This window comes from Harpia harpyja, chromosome 9 (genome assembly GCF_026419915.1).
Source record: "Harpia harpyja isolate bHarHar1 chromosome 9, bHarHar1 primary haplotype, whole genome shotgun sequence".
Classification (NCBI taxonomy): domain Eukaryota; kingdom Metazoa; phylum Chordata; class Aves; order Accipitriformes; family Accipitridae; genus Harpia; species Harpia harpyja.
In genome coordinates, this window is record NC_068948.1 from 15,186,544 (window position 1) to 15,208,184 (window position 21,641).

The 21,641-nt window shown below is 36.4% G+C and overlaps 1 protein-coding gene across 1 annotated transcript in view; it reads right to left on the reverse strand.

Annotated features, from left to right (window-relative positions):
* NETO2 (neuropilin and tolloid like 2) overlaps nucleotides 1-21,641 on the reverse strand; it is a 36,370-nt gene that overhangs the window by 5,259 nt on the left and 9,470 nt on the right. The window contains exons 2-8 of the mRNA XM_052797094.1: nucleotides 18,202-18,258; nucleotides 16,560-16,700; nucleotides 14,321-14,569; nucleotides 11,798-11,842; nucleotides 11,581-11,708; nucleotides 7,773-8,001; nucleotides 2,686-2,799 (exon numbers count right to left, since the gene is read on the reverse strand). Of these exons, the coding sequence (XP_052653054.1) occupies nucleotides 2,686-2,799; nucleotides 7,773-8,001; nucleotides 11,581-11,708; nucleotides 11,798-11,842; nucleotides 14,321-14,569; nucleotides 16,560-16,700; nucleotides 18,202-18,258 (963 nt within the window). The remainder of the gene's footprint in view (nucleotides 1-2,685; nucleotides 2,800-7,772; nucleotides 8,002-11,580; nucleotides 11,709-11,797; nucleotides 11,843-14,320; nucleotides 14,570-16,559; nucleotides 16,701-18,201; nucleotides 18,259-21,641) is intronic.

The window sequence follows — 21,641 nt, forward strand, 5'->3', positions numbered from 1 at the left end:
AGCTACAGATGATGCTTCTCTTACCATAGTTTGCTCCTGCTGGTAACATTCCCATTGATGTCAGTAGAAGGAAACCTAGATTTAAAATTATCTAGTTCTTCTTTATAAGTGAAGTATTATCATAGTTATGATACAAGAGTGACTGTACTATTTGTTTTCACATCACTTGGAAATTTGATGACTGCGTCTATTGTCTAAGTCCGTTATACCTATTTCAACACAAGGAGCTTTAGCATAGATATATTCCAGTTTTAACAGTCCAGTAATCAAGTCAGTTGAAAAAAAAGGGGGGGGGGGGGCAGGGGGGAACCAACCAACCCAAATCATATGACACTTTTGGCTAATACTTCATATGAAAACACACAAGATGGCAGCATCAGAACAAAATCGTTTTCCATACTTAAAATTCTTACTTGAAGATTAAAATTTTCCAGTTGGATTTCTGTTCTGTAAATGTTCTTGTCCTAGGGGACTAAAAGAATTCTACACTGAGACTCTGCAACATTTGCTAATGGGGGAGAAAAGCACTTCAAGACTATGTAGAATAAAATGTAGTAGCCTAAATGCTGTGTATTATTTTCAGATATCTGGCTCCTGCCATCTGGATGTGTGTTATGCACCTAAGTACTCCACACACTCTGCATGGAGAGGGTTATATACCATCATATGCTATTTGAAACAATCCACGTACTAAACAGAGACTCCCAAGGAATTGGCTGATAAGAAGTTATGTATGAACTACAGTTCTGCTTCAGAGCTTAGACTGTTTACTCTGAGTTATATTTACACCTTTAATGTGAAGGAGGATATCTCCCATTGCCCTGCCTAGCTTAGATCTTAGTGTTACCATACTTCATGGGAGGTATGAATTTCAGTGCTATGGCAGTTCTCTCGTCTGCATCTAGGTTTCTTAATTCTTGGAAGATATTCTAATCAAAAAGTTGTCATGCAAAAGGTGATGTCTTCTCCAGTCTCTTAAAAGAAACTGCACACAACTGACTTTTCTATCAGTTTTTGTGTCACTGAGCTTAGGCATAAGGCAGGTCACAATATGCTCAGATTTAGGTAGCTATCGATATGGACTAAATAAGAACTCTGGCTGTCTGCAGGAATTGAGCACAATTGTGAGGAGCTTTCTTTTTAATGCTAGATATTGCTCATTGGGTTGCATCAGTCTCCCTTCAGTCTACCTTAGCTGGCAATATGGATCCAGTCTTCAGCTGTCTCTTAATTATCTGCTGTGCAAGTATTACAGCAGAATTTAGTATTCAACATAAAACATGGTAAGTTATTCAGCACCAGACACAGGAATTTACAAATATCGGGAAAGACACTATCTTCACATTGCGATACAGTTTTCATGGAATTAATTTTTTAAATACGGCAGTACGTGAGTGAAGTGTGGATTCTAGGCAAGATCCTAGAAAGCAGTTGGTAAAGATGGGAAAGAGATCTAGAAAGTGCACTTAAGAGGGAACATTGAATATTATCAAAGCTAAGGATTGTTTAGAGGAAGCTTAGTTTTACACTGGAAACTTGGGAGTTATGGATCAATTTTGTTAACTGAAAAGCTTCCATAATATACCTTGCATTAGAGTATTTATTAGTGGTGTGAAGTTTTTTGTTTGCCCAAAATGCAATTTCAAAGTAGTTTTTTTAAATATTTATTTACTAGAAATTTAAGCAGGATTTGTGTGTTGAAAAGCCATTTTATTTCAAGATTTTCTGTAGAGAAGGTTTTGACCCTTTCTCCAGGGTCAGTTTCTCTTTCAAATGGAGTACATGTTTAAATCTTTCTGGAGTTTTGTGTTCAGACCTATTTATGCCATTCTATTTGTCAAAAAAACCCCAAGCTCAAGCTTGTTGTTTTATTATTTTCTTTTAGCAAGAAAAATTGTTGACCTTAAACTGGTTTTGTTCCAACTCTGAAAATTCAGTTATTGTTGAAGTACAGGTGAATATATTTGTGCTTTAGCAGAATAACAATTTCCTCAAGTAATGAGAATTTTTCCTATAAAACCTGATATCGAAACAAGTCTTTACTGTAGTTGTGATGGTTTAAACAATACTGCCCTGCCCCATGTTCTAGAAGCAGTGATTTACATGTGTCCATTTTCTGTAAGAGAAAACTTCTTGCTTCCCAACAATTCCCCCCTTCCTCCCACCCTTTCTCATACCATATACAGCAGTTGCACTTACCCCGAGATAATCTGTGATTAACAACTTAAAGCAAATGTTTTAAAATTCTATTTGTTTTTGAAGATTGTTACTTCTATTTCAGCCCTGAGAAAAGCTTTTTGTGCTTGAAGGCTTGTCTGTCTTTTTCCAACTCTGTATTTTTTCTCTAAAAGGTATTACCTGTCCCTGTGATCCTTGCTTCATTTAAAGTTTAGAAATGGACAGGATGCAACCTGGCAAATACTGAATTCTATTTCCTCTTAAGCTGACATCCTTTTAAAATAGAGAATATATGCTGAAGAGGAAGAAATTTAATCATAAAGCAGTAAGGTCAATATTCAGGATGTTACATGTCTCCTGAGTTTAAATAAAAAATTTGGAACACCTTCCTGAGATTAGTAAACAGCTGTCTTCAGCATATTTCCAGGAAAAAGACATTTCATGCCTTTCTTGAAAGGCAAACTGACCAGCCTTGTTCATAAAGGCTATACTTTGCACCATATTCACCTCTGCAGTGATTTTCGTCCCAAGGGTATGCACAGTTTTGAATGCCATTGCAGACTAAAGAATTATTGATGCACATGTTGCTATGGCAGAAGTAAGTGTTGCCTGAGCAGGGAGCTGCAGGAGAGAAGAGAAAGAAAACGTTAGGAATTTTTCAGTAATTGATGCATTGCAATAAAACTAGTAAATTCCTGTTATTTTTTTAACAATGCATACTCATTCTTTATCTGTGTTTTAAATGCAATCACTTTTCTTGCACATCACTAATTATCGGATGATTTACTCTCTATGCATGTGGTTGCTTTCAGGTCTATTATCAATGCTACAAAAAAAAATTATTGCTCAAAATGGGTAGCAGATAGAGACAGTCACCCAACACAGATAATGGAAGAAGGCTTTAATACTTGCCTTTAAAAACTTAATACTTAAAAATCGCATGCTCATCATCAATCACATATTTATTCAGTCTGCTGTGCATCTGCTTTGTAGATGTTGTGAAGCAGTTCCTGAACATCTGCATTTTAGAGCCCATTAATATCTTAAGGCAAATCTGATTTCAGCTTGTGGAGGACTGCTTCAGTAATTGCAAGAGATTTCAGTAACTGGAGGCATCTAAGTCATTCCTGCTTGTGAATCAAAGCTCTTAGATCCTTCTATTAGAGCTAATGCAGGGATTGAGAGAGGAGTTTAGCTTTTTATCTATCTGTCTATATATAGTTAGAAATTTGAAAAAATAAATTAACTAGAAAGTAGCCCTAAAGATTTTATGTTTCCATGAATGTTTGTTATAGCTCCTTGACATTAGAAATATATATTAAAAAAACAGTAATAATTCTTTTCAGGATGTTGTATAATATACATAGGGAAATCTTTATGAATTCAGGGCACTGGTCAAGAAATTGATTTTTCCCTTTCTCTGTCTCAGTAATGTGGTATTTTTATGATAGAAATGTCTATTATTAGTGGAGTCAGTTACATATTAAACAGCAAAGATGTGTGATAGACATTCTACTACTTGGTTTCATAGAAAGAATTTATCCTGGAGCAGTCTGGATTCTCTGAAACATAATGCGAAACCCAAAGGGTACAGCAGAGGAGGGTGACTAGTCCTGAATATAGCGTGTTTCTCGCTTATTCCTTCTTTTAGGCTTCAGAGTCTCAGTGACAAAGAGTTACGCCTAAGAGAAAAGAAAATTCAAACCTTTAATTCTGAATTTGCATTCCCTGAATCTAATATGCATTTTCTTCCCATTTCTTACTCCACTGAATTTTGGTAACATATGCTTGTTGGTTTTAAGCTTTTGTATTTGCTTCCTGTTATTGCTTAACCCCTGGCAACCTGGCAAGAAGTTCCACATAGGAAGCTCGTGCTTTAGTTGTCGCACAAGTGCTGTAGTACTTTAACATAATACAGAATATATTTAGAGTGTATTTTGGAAGAGTTTATCTATGTAATTTCAGTGTTCAACAATGTCATGGTAGCTATCATATGTATCTTCCTCGCTCAACTGAGTTGAGAATTTAATTGTTTGGAAAGTTGATTAGTCTGAAGAACACTGCTTTAAAATATGATCAATGCTTAGGAAGATATAGATCATTATATCAGTTATGAATGAGATGTCATGTTAGGTGCAAGCAGGGTCAGGTGCCCTGGGAGGAACAGAGACACAGTGAGTGTGCAGAGATGAGGCTGGGAAAACCAAAGCCTACCTGGAGTTGAATATGGTGAGGGACATGAAAGGCAACAAGAAGGGCTTCTTCAAGTGCATCAGCAACAAAAGGAAGGCCAAGGAAAATATGGGCCTACTACTGAATGGGACAGAGTGGAGCTTCCCTCAATGCCTGGGAAGGTGATAGAACAAATAATCCTGGAAGCCATATCCAAACGTATTAGGGATAAGTACTGGGAGTAGTCAGCATGGATTTATGAAGAGGAAATCATGCTTGACCAACCTGATTGCCTTCTGTGATGAAATTACTAGCTTAGATGATGAGAGAACGGTGGATGTTTTATATCCTGACTTTAGCAAGGCTTCCAAAACTGTATCCCATAATATCCTTGTAGAGAAACTGATGAAGTACAGACTACATAGGAGGACAGTGAAGTGGACTGAAAACTGACTGAACTGCCAGGCTTAAAGGGTTGTGATCAGAGGCACAAAGTCCAGCTGGAGGCTGTCACTAGTGGTGTATCCCAGGGGCCAATAGTGAGGCCAACACTGTTTAACCTCTTCATTAATGACCTGGATGTTTGGAGAGACTGCACCCTCACCAAATTTGTAGATGATACAGAACTGGGAGGAGTGGCTGACAGACCAGACAGTTGTGCTGCCATTTGAGAAGGCTGGAGAAATGGGTTGACAGAAACCTCAGAAATGTTCATGATGCAGACTACAAAATAAAAGGCTCTTGGCCTTATTAGCACACATGGGGAGAAAAGACTTAGGTAGTTTTTCCTTCTGAATTTGGAAAGAAAGATTGTGCAAGCATCATTTAAAGATAATAGCTTAAAGAGGCTATGTATGTAACAGGCTACAATATCTACTAAAATATTTCTGACTGTGAGATAATGGAGGATCTATGAAATTCGTGTCCAGAGTGGTTGTCATAGATCCATGTGTATCTGCTGGTGTTTCCATATGGATCTGTATGGTGTTGTAGTTCTTTTGGAGGCACAGAGGAAGATGTAAGACACATTCCCTTTCTTATTTCCCTGAACAGGGGAATTTTTTCATGTTTCTGTATTTTTGGATGATGCATTCTGCTGTTGCTTCTCCATCCGCCAGCACAGTCTCTATTTTACATTCCTGTGTAGTCTCTTTAATATTTTGGGGGGATGGCTTTTGTTCACAAGTTCAGAAAGATGGGACAAATGGACTTCATTTTCCTTTTGTTTGTTATTTGGGGAGTACTAAGTCTAAAAGCCACAATGACTGATCAGTTCCAGTCCAGGACTTCAAGGACGTAGCTGGACTCTTCTCATAACAGCTGCCTAAGACTGGTGCAATGTTCACAGTGTTCTTTGTATCTAGCATTATTCATGTATTGAATCAAGCCAGAAATCAAATACATTGATTTTTAACATTGCTGTTAGCTGCATTAGTCAAATCTGCAAGCAGCACTAGGTGTGTTAGGTGACTGTCATGCACAATTAGTGCATTTATGTAAACCTTTTCAGAAATATTGATTGTTTTCATGGTTGGCTTCATACAATTACAAATCATTAGTAAGGCAGAAGAGAAAGATAGCTTAATGATCTGAAAATAAGATAAGCGCAGATTCACTTTTTTCAGTTACAAAAATTGCTTATCACTAGATTATTTAAAAATACATGAAACATTTTTCAGATACATAGTTTTCAATCACCCTATCCAAGAAAGACAGTATCTCAGGTTAGAAGATAAATAAGAATAAGCACGTACCTTTGCAGATTTTCTTCCGCCAATGACTTTTGAGTTGCTTTAAAATCATAAGTTCGGAAAGTTACCTAGCTTTAGGACTAGTTACTGTTTTAACCTCTTGCACTCAAAAAAACCCCATAAAAAAAGTTGAAAAATCCAAACTCAACAAAAAAAGCAAAACCTACTCCAATATTTATATTACAAAATAGATAATTTCCCTGGCAAAGTTCATACCATTTTCTAGATTGAAAGCTGGAATAACTTGCACTATCACTAATATTAATAATTGTATTGAAATAAAAGCTACTGGAAAAGCAGTTATCAGTTTTGCAAGTTGTGCTTAAAACTCATATTTACTGAAATTCACAGTATCTAAAGCTTATTAAATGCTTATTGTAGGTTAAACAATAGACTAGTTTGAAACATGCAATTGTTTATTACTACCATGTACGTAAAGTAAGCAATAAGCTATTTCTCTTACAAGTCTCTGTTACTTTAGAAAGATAGTTTTACAAAAAGTAACTTTTCTCCTGTGTTAAACTTTACTGCTCTATGGAACAGAAAATAAAATCTGCTTGTTAACTGTAACCTGAACTTTTTTGCAAGGTGGTGACCAGGATCCCTTTCAGGACTGGCTACAGACGTGTTAGTTCTGTTGAAAAAGTTCTTTGACAGGAAGTCTGTACTACTTATTCTTCAAGAAGAACTTTTTAAAAACCTTTAGCACAAGCATAGGTCTGATTTCCTGAAGTGGTAGACATGTTTTATTCAGTTCTCCCCATGTATCTCAGATCTGCTCTGCAGTTCTATAACTTAGTCTACTTTAGCGCTGAAGATGCCACTTATTTTCAGCTTCTGCAATGTGGACAATGTCATCCTTTGTAAATATGTGAGGCAACAAAATTCCATTAAGTTCAGAGAGAAAGCACTTACAAGAAAATATCACAAAAAGCATGCTTTCAAGAAACATCTTAATTTACAATGAGAATAAAGACTATCTCTAACCCAGGCTATGGAATCCAAACAGAAATCCAGATTGCATTTACGGCTCTGCTTTTAATATAGCCTTCTTAAATAAATTTGAATTTAACTGCTTATCCATGGTTGTGCGACACAACTGGGCTTTGCTAAGGGAGCATGTGTGGGATCGTTTAGAGCCACATGCAGCTGAGAAGGAGGTAGCAGCTTAGGTCTAGCTGGAGTGGGTGTAGTTCCAGATCTGAAATTGAAGGTAGAGCTGTGGATAGGAAGAAGATCCAGACTCTGCAGGGTCACATGTGTTTTCTAGCCTTCTGAACATCCAGTGTGGGCTTGAGAAGAGCCTGTTGCAGTGTCTGGCAGGGAACTGGAAGATGGGGGCTAGTGGGAGGGCACACGTCAGTCCCATTGCTGTCTTTTTTAAGTAAGTCTGTGCTCATTTGTAGAACTCTTTGTGAGAAGGACATAGCCTAGAGCTGTATTATTACTAAATTCAAATGAAAAATAAACCTTTTAAGAACAGAGGAAAGTCTTACTTCAGGAACCATGCTTGTAACTGTAATAAAGCAAGTATTTAATTTACCTGCTAGTATGTGAAACAGAAAAAACCTTTTCCGTGTGTTCCTGCTGCATAATGTATAGCCGATGCTTTTCCTAAAATACCTGAAGTACCCTGATACCAGGAGAATAGGCATTTTAAAATCTACTTACGATCCACAAATGAAGTGAACAGCATTCTGAATCTGCTTAGTCTACTGCCTTCATCTGCCCACATTCGTACCACACCTGTCCCAGTCTGCAGCATGACATCGTTTGCTACAGTGCTGCAAAACTTTGCCTTCAGGTTTTCAATAGAACTACTTCCATCGTATACAGCAACAAAGTTTCTTTTGCATTCATTTGAATGCTCCATTTGATAGTCCAGAAATCGCAAATAAATCTGTTAGAAAAGAGAAATTAATGTCTCTAGGAAAAGTAATACAGAGAAGACAGTTTTCTTTCTTAGCAAATCTCGAATAGGATGTTTTGTCCCCTTACACATATGTGTAACTCCCAATTCAAAACACTTAAAACTTACATTTTCTCATTAAATGTCAATGTGCAGTATTACTTGAAATTTGTCTTAAGTATCTGTTTCACTTCTCCCCCTCCCCAAAACAATCTTTACTTAATAATTTACTCTGATGTATTTCTGCTCCCCTTGAAAAAAAAGTAAAAAGCAACACACTTGCTGAAGAAAGCCCTAAGCAGCCCTGCTAAATGTGCAGTTTATTAGTCTAGAAGAGATACAAGAAACGCATAAATGTGCTGAAAGAATTTTAATGGTATTTTGACTGTTCTCTTTTCTTTCTTTTTAATTCATAAAAACAATGTTAAAATATAAGGGAAGGAGTCTAGTCAGAAAAGCTCTGAAATAAAATAAGGAAATTAAAATTTGTTGCTTCAGAATGAGAGCTAATTACTGAACCATAGCAGTTTTAAGGAAGACAAACCATGACGTCAGGAGTAATTTGAATAAAAACGGAAGCAGGAGAAAAGTAAGCTAGCTATCTAGGAAGAGTTAATAAATTTAAGCCAATCTTAATTCCTCCAAAAGCAGAAATCTAATCCAAGAGAAGGCAGCGTATGTGTTAGAACATATGCAGCAAGGAAATTAGAAGACCAAGATGGCACTTGAAGAGGAAGCAAATAATTTATTTTGCTGGAGCAGGAAACTTGTGCAAGACTGTAACTCAGTTAGAACTACATGAAAAGATCACAGGGCTTTTTAGTATCTTGAATGGTTGTTTTGGAATTCTCAAAATTCTAGTGAAAGTTGATGAGATATATAAGTCACGTAAGCATACTGCAAAGTCCATCTTTAAAAATTCCTCAGCTAGCCATTAGTTTGACAGAGAAGAAATCTATCCATGTGGAGGCTGAGGTCTCCTGTTCTGTGGGAGAAGAGGTGCTCCTCCTATATCCATGAGGTCTTCAGTACGTTCCTCAGACAAGCTTGGGTCTAGATTGTATGCGTTTTGAGTACAGTTTACAGTTACCTCTCTGGCTGATACTAAGGATGCTAAAGACCTTTTGCACAGTGTAGTTTTTCAGGCATCTGGCTAATGACAAGAATCTCAAACTCTAGTTTGTGAAGCTGGGAAGACAGGGTAGATGAATGCCATGCTTACTACTGCTATGTTACCTGTTTTTCTGCCCTTCTGGCATATCTCACTTTTAACCTCAGCTAGTGCCAAAGCCTTTTAAAACTGAATTTTAAAGAATTCACTAAAACAAAACTAACCACCTTTGGGGGTGGGAGGGGAAGATACCCCCCATATGCACTTAACAGGCTCTAATGAAAACATGGTAAAAGAGCACAGGAAAAGACAGGTGACACTTGCACACCCTGGCTTTTCCCTTGCGGTGTTTTCCAGAGGCAGGTTGCCAGGACTGTCTCCCCTTGCACATTCTGTGAAAAGGTGCAGCCTGTGCCATATTATCTCAGGCTTCATCTCACTGTTTTGTGATTTCCAGTAAATATATATGTATATATACATTTTTTTCCGGCTGTCTTTGTTAGATTTACTGCTGGAAATTCTCAGCTACATTAAGAACCTGTCTTCCACTGATGTCTTATCTCACAAACATGGGTGTGAGCTGTAAGTGCTACTATTTGGGCTGAGATATGGTATTTTCATTTAATGATTGACCTTATATATCTGCTGTAAAATTACAATGGAAGCTAAAAATAAATTAGCACACTTTTAGTAGAGCTATTCTGTGTATGAAAAAAAAGAAATAATTCCATTAGAAGAGCTCAGCTCTGCAAAAGCTCCTTCTGGTTAGTGTGTTAGGCAAGTAAATATAAAAGGTCCTCACTCAGATTATTTTGATTATTCTAGTAATTTTCTGAAATCTGGAGGTAATGTATTAAATATCTGTTATGCATATTTTAAAAGTCCTTTCGTTGCTGCGGTTGTGTCAGTTTTAAAAATTTATTTTTATTACAAAATCAAATTGAGGAAATTAAAAATATCTCCGCTTATTTTTCTCAAGAGACTGCACCATATCAGATCTACTGGATTTTATCATCATAATTCTGCCAGAATTTAAGCTTAAGAAACCACTGTCAGAATACTAAGAATTATTTTTCTGTAATGTTTTAACTCAGTAATTTAGGATGATGATCTAATCTCAGGACTGACCCAACTATAACTCTGCCTTCTGGTAACATTCAATAATTTATTAAAATACTTAAGCATAAGACCTGGTGCACTCAAGTGGCAATGTAGAGAGAAAATGGTTTTATTATTGTTTCTGGAAGAACTGCTACTATTACTTAGACTAGTATAGGGCTCTTGGGAGTTGAGTCACTTCCTCAAAGTCTCAAATATATTAATGGAGTTTTAGTTTCTTTCTTGTCTTGTCCTCTTATTACCATCTTTTAGGTTGCTGTTTCAGAACTAATTTGGAAATTGGTGAATAGGGCTGGTTAGTTAACTATTAGGAGTGTGTAAGAAGGCATAAAGTAGGTTTGTCATCTTGGCAGCTACTGCTTAAAAATATTTCTTAATTTCTATGTACATGCAAGCAGTGGTATGTGCTTTAATATACAGAAACAAAATTAAGACGTGTATGCTATATGGAGAAAAATATGTATTCTTCAGTGCAACTCATAAGTAATTAACAAGTATATGATCCTGAAACATATACCTGTTGTTTGTTTTTTTAAACAGGCTATAGCTATTGTATTTTGGAATTATGAATAGGATTTTATCCTTCTCTTTGCCCAACAATAAAGCTCAAGTTGTATTTAACGAGCACAAGATAGTGATGTTTTCGTAAGCAGTCTCTAGTTCTGCAGACACAGTCATAAATACCAGGTATCTAGGTAACTAATGCTGATTTTTGGCTCAAGCAACTAATATGCCCCTTTAGGGCTTGGGCAGAAAAGCTCTAGCAAATTTTATTGTGGCACTTTAAGAGGGTGTGATCCTACAGCTAAGTCAGAAGAGTGATAATTCCTCAGCTGTTTCCAGGTAAAGCCTTTCATTTTAGCTCAGACTGCTGATGAAAGTGGGTTTTAAGGTGCTGGATTGTGAATTAGACTGGGGAGGAGCAGGTAAATGTTCTGTTGACTTTGAACAGAACCAAATTCTCCAATAGAACCACTACAGGCAAAATTTTAAACCATGCAGCAAAATTTATTGGAATTTATCAAAGCTGTTAGCCAGCATTTTGCCTGCAGTCTTCCAATAAAACCACAGTCCAAGTCAAATGCCCTTGAAAATTGTTGCTTAAACAGTTTTTACAGTTATTTTGTATTTTAAGTTTCAAATAATAGGAAGACAACACTGTAGACTTGCTGTATAAGTTTAATTTCAGAAACAGTCCTCTGTCTGGATTTCCTAAGCCACTGATACATGATTCATTTCAGTGAAAGTGAAACATTATGCAAAACACAGCTAGTGACTATTACCTGTTACCAATAACTTGGGAAACCCATTATATACTGAATGACATGAGTGAAACCCACCTTAGCATTTGGAGTAGCTTTAATTGTCCATATGCAGTCAACTGCTTGTCCCGGTTTTGTTTTTCCTTCTTGTTCTACTTGACTGGAACGTACTATTCCATCAGCTCCAGAGAGCTCAAATTGGCAGTCTAGGGAGAAGATATACCTTGGTGTCAAATGCAATATGATATTAATTTAAAATTTCGTGTATAAAGAAATTGTTACTGTAATACTAGACCTGGTATGGGATTTAAAATACCTCCTAGGTAAGTGAAGTCAGGATCTGTAATAGAAAGAAGTAATGAATTACAGGGGCTATCAGTGCTTGAGAATCACTTCAGTGTTTAGTATAATCTGTCCATTTTTTATTATGTCACAATACAAATTGCCAGGAAGTTTACTGAATCAATTGGAGGGTACAGAGACAATATTTTTTTTTTTTTTAGATTATAACATTATTCCACAAAGATCGACCTTGTCTATATAAAGTAAGCTCAGATTTCCAGCATAACACCAAAAATTACTATTAGGTATTTTATTCCTACATTACATTCTGAATTTAACTATGCCAGTTTTCACTGAAATCACTGGAGCTGCACAAGAGTATGGGGGATCTTTCTGTGTCTATCATCTTTATCAGATTGCTGTCTGTCTAGTTCTGAAAAATTTGAACTGGAGTAGTTTAGTAGAATATATCAACACTTCGAAATTGCTAATTTCTATTAATAAAGAATATAAAGAAGGACTGTTCAATACTAAAGATACTTTTTCCTTGGGTACCCATGCCTTTTAGGCCAGGTAGCACAGTTCTAGACATCATTTATGAAGGCAGAATTTCACCTTGATTGCTCCTCTATCTCCTTTCTTCTAAATGTGATGTGTAGGTAGTGTATGTATCTGTAGTATATACTGTAGTAGTATACAGTATGCATACTGCTAGTGAAGTAAGAATATACTTTTTCATACTGGTTAACTGGTGGTACTTGACTTAACTGGGACTAGGGCTTGGCTAAAAATGAGTCTGTAATGGGCTGGGATGTCCAAGGCTTACATTTCTGTGATCCAGGTTAGTGTTTCCTCACAAATCAGCATAGAAACTCGCAAGACGCACCCATTCACAGCTGTGGCATAGAGAATCACCACAGAAATCACACAAATCATAGTGTGTGTAGGTGTGTGAAATGTTAGTCTATGCAAAGAAAGCACTAGTTCATGCAAAAGTGCATGCCTGTTTTGTACAAAATTCTTTTCCAAATGAAGATGCAGAATTTGGCTCTTTCTGTGATCTTTTGAATGTTTTTCTGTACAGGGAGTTTATCACTTCCCCTAAAATGCTTCAGTCCTGAGCTTAAGACTCAGTACAGCTGAGAAAATGCCTTCTTTGCCCTCCTTTTAGTTACCTGTAGTGAAATCTATGATCGATGTATGCAAAATTCTGGGAGATTTTCTACCTTCTTTATGAACTGGTTTTTCTTAATGAAGTGGGGGTGTATGTGCATGTCCCCTTCCATTTTCACGATCCCAAAATATTTTACCACAATCCACGTAAATGCAAAGGAAAGAAAAGGAGAGTATTGATCCTTCAGTTGCTACAATCTATTGTGAAAATAATATACAGTTTAAATGTATATTTCAAGTTCCAGCCTGGAACTAGGCTAAGTTAGTTTTGAAAGTGATGTTAATGAAATTACTTTGGAAATGGTTTTAGCAAAATACGTAAGTACTGTCCCTAAGAAAACATTTTAGCATGTTATTCCCAGTGGAGTGGTCACCATGTTAATCTGAAGAGTTTCCAAATCTAAATCCTTAGCAAGGTATACAGTTCTATAAGCAGTAATATATAATCATGTATAGTGTTTTCATGTGCTTTACGGGTAAAGACCAGTTGGGTAAAGATGACATTAAAAAGTTATGCCTGTGTATAGATTTATAGTAATAGTAGAGCTGACATCTGTATATAGTCTTTTGTCCCAAAGGACAATAAAATGCTGATAACTACACGTACAGTATCTATGAACTACAGCAGTCAAGCATTGCACAAGGACATCAGGTCAAATTTTCTTGTAAAAAGAATGCCCTGCCAGTTTTAAGTGGCCCCACAGAGCAGATGTACTTTTTGTTTGTCTAAAGGCACTGTCAGCACATTATCCTCTCCTTCATACCCTGTAAACTACACAGTACTTTGAGCAAAGAACAATTCTGTTGTCTGAGCCTGTGCTTTGAGGGAGATGAAAGCTGATGCTTGGACTGTATAGATGTTTCCTCTGGCTTTTCAGAATGGAGATTTAAAATGTTTTGCATCTGGCTGTAAGTGCTATTGTAGATTTGCTTCAGGTGTTTTTGTTATAGTGTCTTATATTCCTAGAAGATAGGCTGTTAAAAATGACAGCTATTTGTCTACATAAATGCTATCTATTTATTATCTATCCATTTAATATCTATCCATTACTACCACTGGTGAAACTGGTACAAGTTAGAGTAACAAAGAGAGAAGTTGCTAAAGCCTTCAGCATGAACAAGATCAACTGACTTCTTCACTAGCAAACTATAGACCTGTAATTTCCTTCAGTCAATTTTCCAAAGTGGTTTTAGTCAAGTATGCTGTAGGATTAGCAGGACTGAGACTGTAACTATTGCATTGTCACTTTGCCTTCATAAGAACTTATGATGAAATACAGCTCTAGACTGCCAGCATAAACACATCCAGAGTTCCATGGGAGCAGATGGTCATTAACTCAGTCAGAATTTTAGGCATCTTTACCTGGTATAAATGAGTACTTTGCTTGAAATCCCTTTCCTTCCAGCTCCTCATCAGAAGTAAACTTGATCCACATAAATCTCCCCGTTGATCTAATTAGTGCAGGACTTTTCAGACCACAGTAACGATTAATGAGAGGGGAGAAACCAAAAGGTCCATCTCGAACCTCCAAATGATCAAACCGACATTCAAATGAGGGTTCTATGTAATAGGGTTCATCAAAGGTCAACTCAATTCTTTGTCGTGGAGCAGCTAGACATAAAAAATCGAGCAAAAGATTAAATGAAGATCTATATAAAAAACACATGAAGACATGAAATAATGAAGAGACAGGCCTCCAAAACAGCAAGATAAAAAAGAAACTGGAAACTTCTCGAAATACATCTGGCAGTCTGCTACAAAACCTCAGATACACGGTAATAAACATTTAAAAAATGACTGCGTAGAAGATACTTTTTCATGGAATTTTATGGAATTTTTTTGCTTGCTGATCTTTATTGTTGAAAATTCAGAAATGACATAAATTTAATACAGCACATGTAACAGATATTAACATATAAGCAAAGGTATTCAAACAAGGTTTAATATTAAAAGATAGAAATTAAAACCAGTGTTCCGTGAAAGCAAAGTACATAAAGGACAAAACATTGAGGGATGCAGAAAAGAATGGAAAAGAAAAAGATACAAAAAACTACTCACTGGTATATATCCTAAACATTAAGCCCAAATTTGGAGATCCTTTGGCAGGAGACATCTTTTATTAGAATATTCAGAGAAGTGTAAATGCTTCATATATATTACTAATATGCAGGTGACTACAGACGTTGGTAAGTCTGAACCAGTGACAGCCTAACATCAGGATTTGGATCAGACCCCTAAATCCTGATGAGATGCAGCTATGGCTACTTTGTGACTGGAGTTTCACATCTGTAGTTTGGAACCATGACTTTATATTGCATGAATAGCTTTAGTGTTTCTTGGTCTTGTCATCTATTGAGCTACATGAACTTTCAGATACTAATTGGTATCTGGAATGACAGCATTAAAGAATCAAATGCTGTCTGCTGCTTCTGAATGCAAAAAGGATTTACTTATACGTCTCTGACACTCTGCTTAGACTCTTACACCTTACTTATACATGAGTTAAAAACATTCATAGCTGTTTGCACATACTGGCAGTGGTCTGCAGGGAGAACCGTATCGTAGCTAGAAATTGTGGAGGACCTTGGTCTTACCCAGATATCCGTAACGTTTGTGTATAAGGATTGTGAGGACAGAGGTGTGGAAACTGATTCTGTACCCCATGGAAACTGCCTCACGCAAGGGAGATCCAGCAATGGACCTGGCATGTCTGAACTCTGAAGCTGGACAGGATATCTCCTCTCCAGTGCCTTCACTGGCAGGGAAGATGCCAAACTTCAGATATGCATGCATACAAGGAAAAATGAGGGTGTCTGTGAACCAGTACTATACTGTACAAATAAAAACTCACTGAAACATATTACTTGAAATATTTCAATTAATTGATATGAATCTGATGATTAAGCTGACTAACGTTTTTAGCTGACTTCAGTGGATTTTGGGTGCATTCTAGTAAGAAGAAAAAATAATTAGTGCGTCCCAAGTCTTGCAGGCTTTATCCAAGATATTCTCATTGTAATGTGGTTTTACTCTAGTTAATGAAATTTTTTTGTCCTCATCACATTATTTTAATAGTGACCTCAGCAGTGCTAAAATCTCCATATTTTTAGTACAGTGCTATGGTAGTCAGATGTGTCTTTTTTATTAATAAAGGACAGCATAAAGATTTTCTGCTTGTGACACAGACTTAGAATAACACAGTATGGTCTGGTAAATGCTGAAGATAGTCTTCAACCATCTTTGCAGTTCATTATCAGCAATACTGGAAGTGATATTAAAATAACAAGCTACAATTTTTATCTTAATAGTTCTGTGCCTTCATAGATTACAGTAGATCTGATGCTGCTTTTTCTGGCTGTGAGAGTATGTCTTACTCCGTATAGCTAATTCCTGAACGTTTGCATTTTCTATTAATTTGTTGCTATTACTTCAGAGAGCAAACTTAGCTTCTTGTTCAACCAAATGACTGCAGAATCGATTATACTACCAGTATGGCTATACAATACTTGACAGTATAGTAAAATGACACAGTTTTAACAATTCAAGATTATCCATTTAACAGTAAGATTACAAAACAACAAAACAGAAATACAGCATGTACCTTCTAAGATATAGATGCACTCTTGATTTGGTGGGTACATGTTAGGGTAGTTTGGTGAAGCAAAATGTCCTCCATTACTTGTCCGTACCCAATTGTCACACTGGGTAGGAGGAATGCGATTCACTCCAATATTTTGCCCACCTTAAGTGAAAAAAAAGTGATCACATAAATTTCTCCTGCAAGCATGTGAATTTAATTTTGCAGAAGTAAAACACTGACATAATGCATATTCTATAAAAGAAGAAAGTAATCTATTTTGGTTGAAAACCTTCTTCTATGTCACTTGTTAATATCTAGCTAGGAAAATCTTATGTTTAGTTTAGTGATGTGGTATACCCTAAAGAGATCACAGTTTCTGAGTATCAAATATGTCCAGTAATCCTTGGGAAAGGAAGAGAGGGAGTAATTTTTTTTTACCCAAGGCAGTTTAAATTTTCTGTTGCTTTTCCTTCTAAGTCAAAGAGTCACAGTGGCTGCCAGTACAGCAGCATTATTTTACGGCTTACATCTTCTCCATTCCTATGCAAATATAATCCAAAGTATTCGTTAGCTTTTACCATTTTTTCACCTGATTCCAGAGTATAGTGAAGTACATGGCCCTTAGACTGAATATCTATTTACAATAATTTGTTGGAACATAGAATACTTATAACAGACTGCATTATAATATGTAAATACATTAAATACAGCAATGGTAGTTAATAAAATTACTAGCAATAGGTAGATTGCACTGGTAGCTAAGGGTCTCATTTAAGATCCAAGCTCTTCTTCTGGATGTACAGGGAAATATGATCCTTGACTGAGATTATGCAGTTCACTAAGGTAGTGTACCACACTGGACAATTTGCAGGAGCTTTGTTAGTTCGGATTTCCTTATCCAAGGAGAAAGAATTTGGGAATAGTATGATCTCTCTGACATTTTTCTTAAGCAGCTTTGGCCCTTCTTGATATCAGCAGAACTGGAGAGAATAAGACACAGGATATATGGTTTCTGCTAGATTTTTCCTAAATCTCACAGGGTGCTCTCATAATGTTATTTATATTTATGCAGTTTTTGTTTGCAGCCCTTTGAGAGGGAGTCCATGCTGATACAGGTCTTAGCTGCCTCCAGTAAATTACATCACCTTCCACTGGTATCTTGGCAGCTTTTTGATTTATGGAGGTGAAAACTTAGTCTCTCCTGCAGAAATTGTTCAAGGAAATTCTGTAGGTGTCAGTTCAAGGAATTATTCTCTCTCAAGTGTGGGTTAATCCCACATAGAAGAAAATAAGGTTTGTGAAACTGATGCCTTCCCGACTCAGCAGGCTTCAAAAATGTTTGTGGGTGGACTATTTGAAAAGCTTGTTGTCAGACACATAAAACATGAATTTCTGTGGTGGTTTTTTTCCCACCTCTAAGGTTTAAAAGCATAGAATTTTAACCGGGTAAGTCAACTTCCATGTTCTTTGTGACTGGATGGCTTTGTTCAGTTGGAAAAAAATTCAGTAAATAGGGGGGAAATGGAAAATACAGGAATTCATATTGGTAATTCAAAAGCTATTAATACCTGAATACAAATACCTTCTTTTACTTATATTGCTTAATTAAAAACTATAAAACTGTTACATTTTTTGAAAGAAAATCATCAAACCAAAATTGTACCTTGTGTCTTCTGTGCAATGGCAATCCCTTCCACTACAAGGATTGTTACTAGCAACACTGATGAGAGAAATTGGACAGGAAAAAACATCAGTAATTCATCAAAACTATAGACCGTTTTCTGCAGTCCCGAGTCATGCAAATCCTAGAATCACTAACCAAAACAACTGAGAACATACAAAAATACTTAATTCATTTATGTGCTTTCTTAAAATTTCAACTTTACGAAACCAGTGCGGTCTAAGTGCGCTGTTGGCTCTTCTTCCAAGTTCCTTAAGAAAGTGTATATAAGAATAGCAATTTATTGTTTGAGGGGACTTTAAGTATATTTTCTAGAGTATCTACTAATTTGCAAGCATTTCATAAAATTACATGGTATCTATCTTCTGTATAACTTCTATGTCCTGAAACGAGATGTTTCACTGCTATATTGAACCAGATTTATCCTAAAACTCCATTTGCCCAACATGTACAAAAGACTTCTCCAGCTTCCAAGAAATTAATTAGGACCACAGGAGACACTGCATGGTCTTATCCCTACATGGATTTCAGGAGCACTATAGGATTGTGCTTGCAAGACTGGTTGTTGTGATGCTGCCACAATACCAGTGATTTCTGCAAATGATGTGGGAGTAGAAAACAAGCAGATACAAGTTCTAATGATGTGGAGAGACTTAGTCTGAGCAGTGACAACAGCTAGGATGTGAAGACTGTTAGGATGTACACTGTTGCAAGCACTCTGGTTTGTCGGAGTGTTGTGTTAGTCTCAGGTTTTGGTACATGCTGGTGTTTTCTGGATTTGAACTGACTAAATATTGAACCTGTTAAAGATTCTGTTATACTCTTTCCTCCGACATTCCTTCCTTCCAGCTGTCTAGATGGTTTTGCTTTTGGCCTTTCCCTTACGTTTATACTTTCCTTGCACCCAAGAAGCGCCAGTCTGAACAGCACATACTAATGATTCCATATTCCACTATTCACCAACAGTTTTAAAGCAGGGTTAATGTCCAGATTTTCCTAAAATGCTTCATCTCCGCAGATTGTTAGGGATTACCAGGAAGGGAAAAGAGAATGAAATAGAGTATATAATTATGTTACTCCTCATATCTTTCATTTGCTTCCGTCTTGAGTATCTGTATAATTCTGGACATGTATCTTAGAGAACTAGTTAAGTAGGCTAGGACTCTTTGCCCTGGACAGAAGCTGGCTGAGAGGAGATAGGATACAAGTTATAAAATCACAAGTGTCATTGAGATGGTGAATAGAGAGCAACTACTTGTTGTCTCTTCCAATACAGGAACCAGGGGTATCAGACAAAGCTAGCAGGTGGCTTCTTCAAAGAAAACAAAGATTTTTATTTTTTTTTTTATGCAGATACTTCATAATGCATCCTTGAGGTAGAAAATTCTGTTTCAGAAACCCCTTTTGCCATAAGTTGTTTGAAGTCCGGGATAGTATTTGGGGCAAATATAATTTGCTGTACTTCTATACACTTTCTGCTTTTATATCTCTGTGAAAGAAGATACCAGGCTAGATGGACCTTTGATTTGACCTGGTATGGCCTTTCCCATGTTCTTAATCTACTTGTTAATACTAAGTCAGACAGGCATGGCCTCACCACTGCAGGAAAAAAAAGATTGCAGCAGGAATTTTATTGTCACGTTCAAGAAGTTCATTTTATTTTCCCAGTTTTCCCCTCTTGTTGCTCAGGCATTTTAGTGGCTCATGCTGAAATGGCATTTTCTGTATCTGCGATCTTCCCTGTGTTGCTGTTAGACTTTCAGCTCTTTAGAGAGTTCCAGAGTGAGCATGCACTGACTGTGAACAATGGTGATCTTGACTGAACTCATCTAGATGCTACTGTAATGTTGGCATAGATGTATTATCTTGGGGAAAGACAAAAGGAATCAAAGTCTGCCCCAAAAGTGTCCATCTAGCATTTGTGTTTTATTATATATGTTTCTGCTGCCCTTTCTTCTCTCTACCCGTATTAAATCATACTGTATATCATTATGAGACTTTCCTCATCAACAACTGCTTTTTTCCCTTGTAAGTTGAGTTCACAACTGTAGGTGTTTTAAAATACCATATGGGTCTTGCAAACAAGTGTTATGTTCCTAGACGCTCATTTGATTTTGAGAGATGGATTATAAGATAGTAGGTTAAGACTTAGGTAGTTTTGCAATTTCCATATTTGCAATAATTCTGCATTTTCATCAATATTAATATACTGAAAAATATATTTCCTAACTGTCATTATCCCAATACAAATTATGAATTGTTAATTATTGCTGACTCACCCTAGATTGAAAATTCATCCTTCAGAAGAAAGTATCTAGTACCTATTACTGGTCTTCAAGTTATGGATGTTCACTAGTCTTTAAAGCAAATAGAATAAACAAATATCCCATCTTTATTAACATATGATTGACATTAGTTTTCAGCTATTTTTAGTTTTTAATATTTCTTATATAGATGCTACTATTTAAAAAAAAAAAAATTTTGTGGCTTCTGTGTTTAAACTGTGCACTCAAAGATCTGACTTTAAGTGCATGAACTTATAATGCATTTGTACTCCTGAGATTGCTTGTCCCTAACAGAGAATATTACAGAGAATCTTGATAGTGGTTATAAAGTTGTCTACGTATTCTCTTTGGTTTTTTCCTACACTGGTTCTGGAGCAACACTTCAAAGTTGGCTTTTATTGTTAAAGTAAATGCAGTTTCCACAATCCTATGTAAATCATGTGAATTAACCTTTCTTAAAGATTTGCTATGCCCACTCTCTATTTTGCAAGGACATAGCAATCTGTTTATAACTTGTGCTGCTGCTTAAAATGTGAAATGGGCTTTGTCTGTTTTTCTTAAAGCAAACAAACACAGAAATATGAATGAAGTAAATACTTTAATGACTAATAAAATTAATGCAGATAGTCACTTTCAAGTAACAGTGAAAATCTGGGGGTTCGTTGGTTTGTGTTGAGGTTTTTTTAGTACAGCTATCTACTATGGCTAACACTGTTACTGTATACCCTCTTTTTTTTCTTTTTCACCTTTAAAATATCAATAAGCATCTATGTTTATTTCAGTGATTGTGCTCTCTTGTGCAGATAGAGATACCATAAGAATAGATGTTCAGTTACACTAACCAGTGATTTCTCTTCTTGAAATTATGCAGATACAGAAACAAGACTCCTAAAAGGACTTCAGAAAATCTGATTTGCTTTCACTAAAGCCTGTGCCGTTTCTATTAATAGTCCAGAGCTGTGTATGTGTGTGTAAGTGCAAAACAACAGTGCGTATTTCCTGCAGAACAGCATGGATATGCAGGCAATTGCAGAAGATAAATGGGCTGAATATTTGTTTTACTGTCTTCCTTTTGTGACATTATATGGATGAGTGGATATACTAAGTATGGTCCACCTTCTCTTTGTTCCCTGCCCT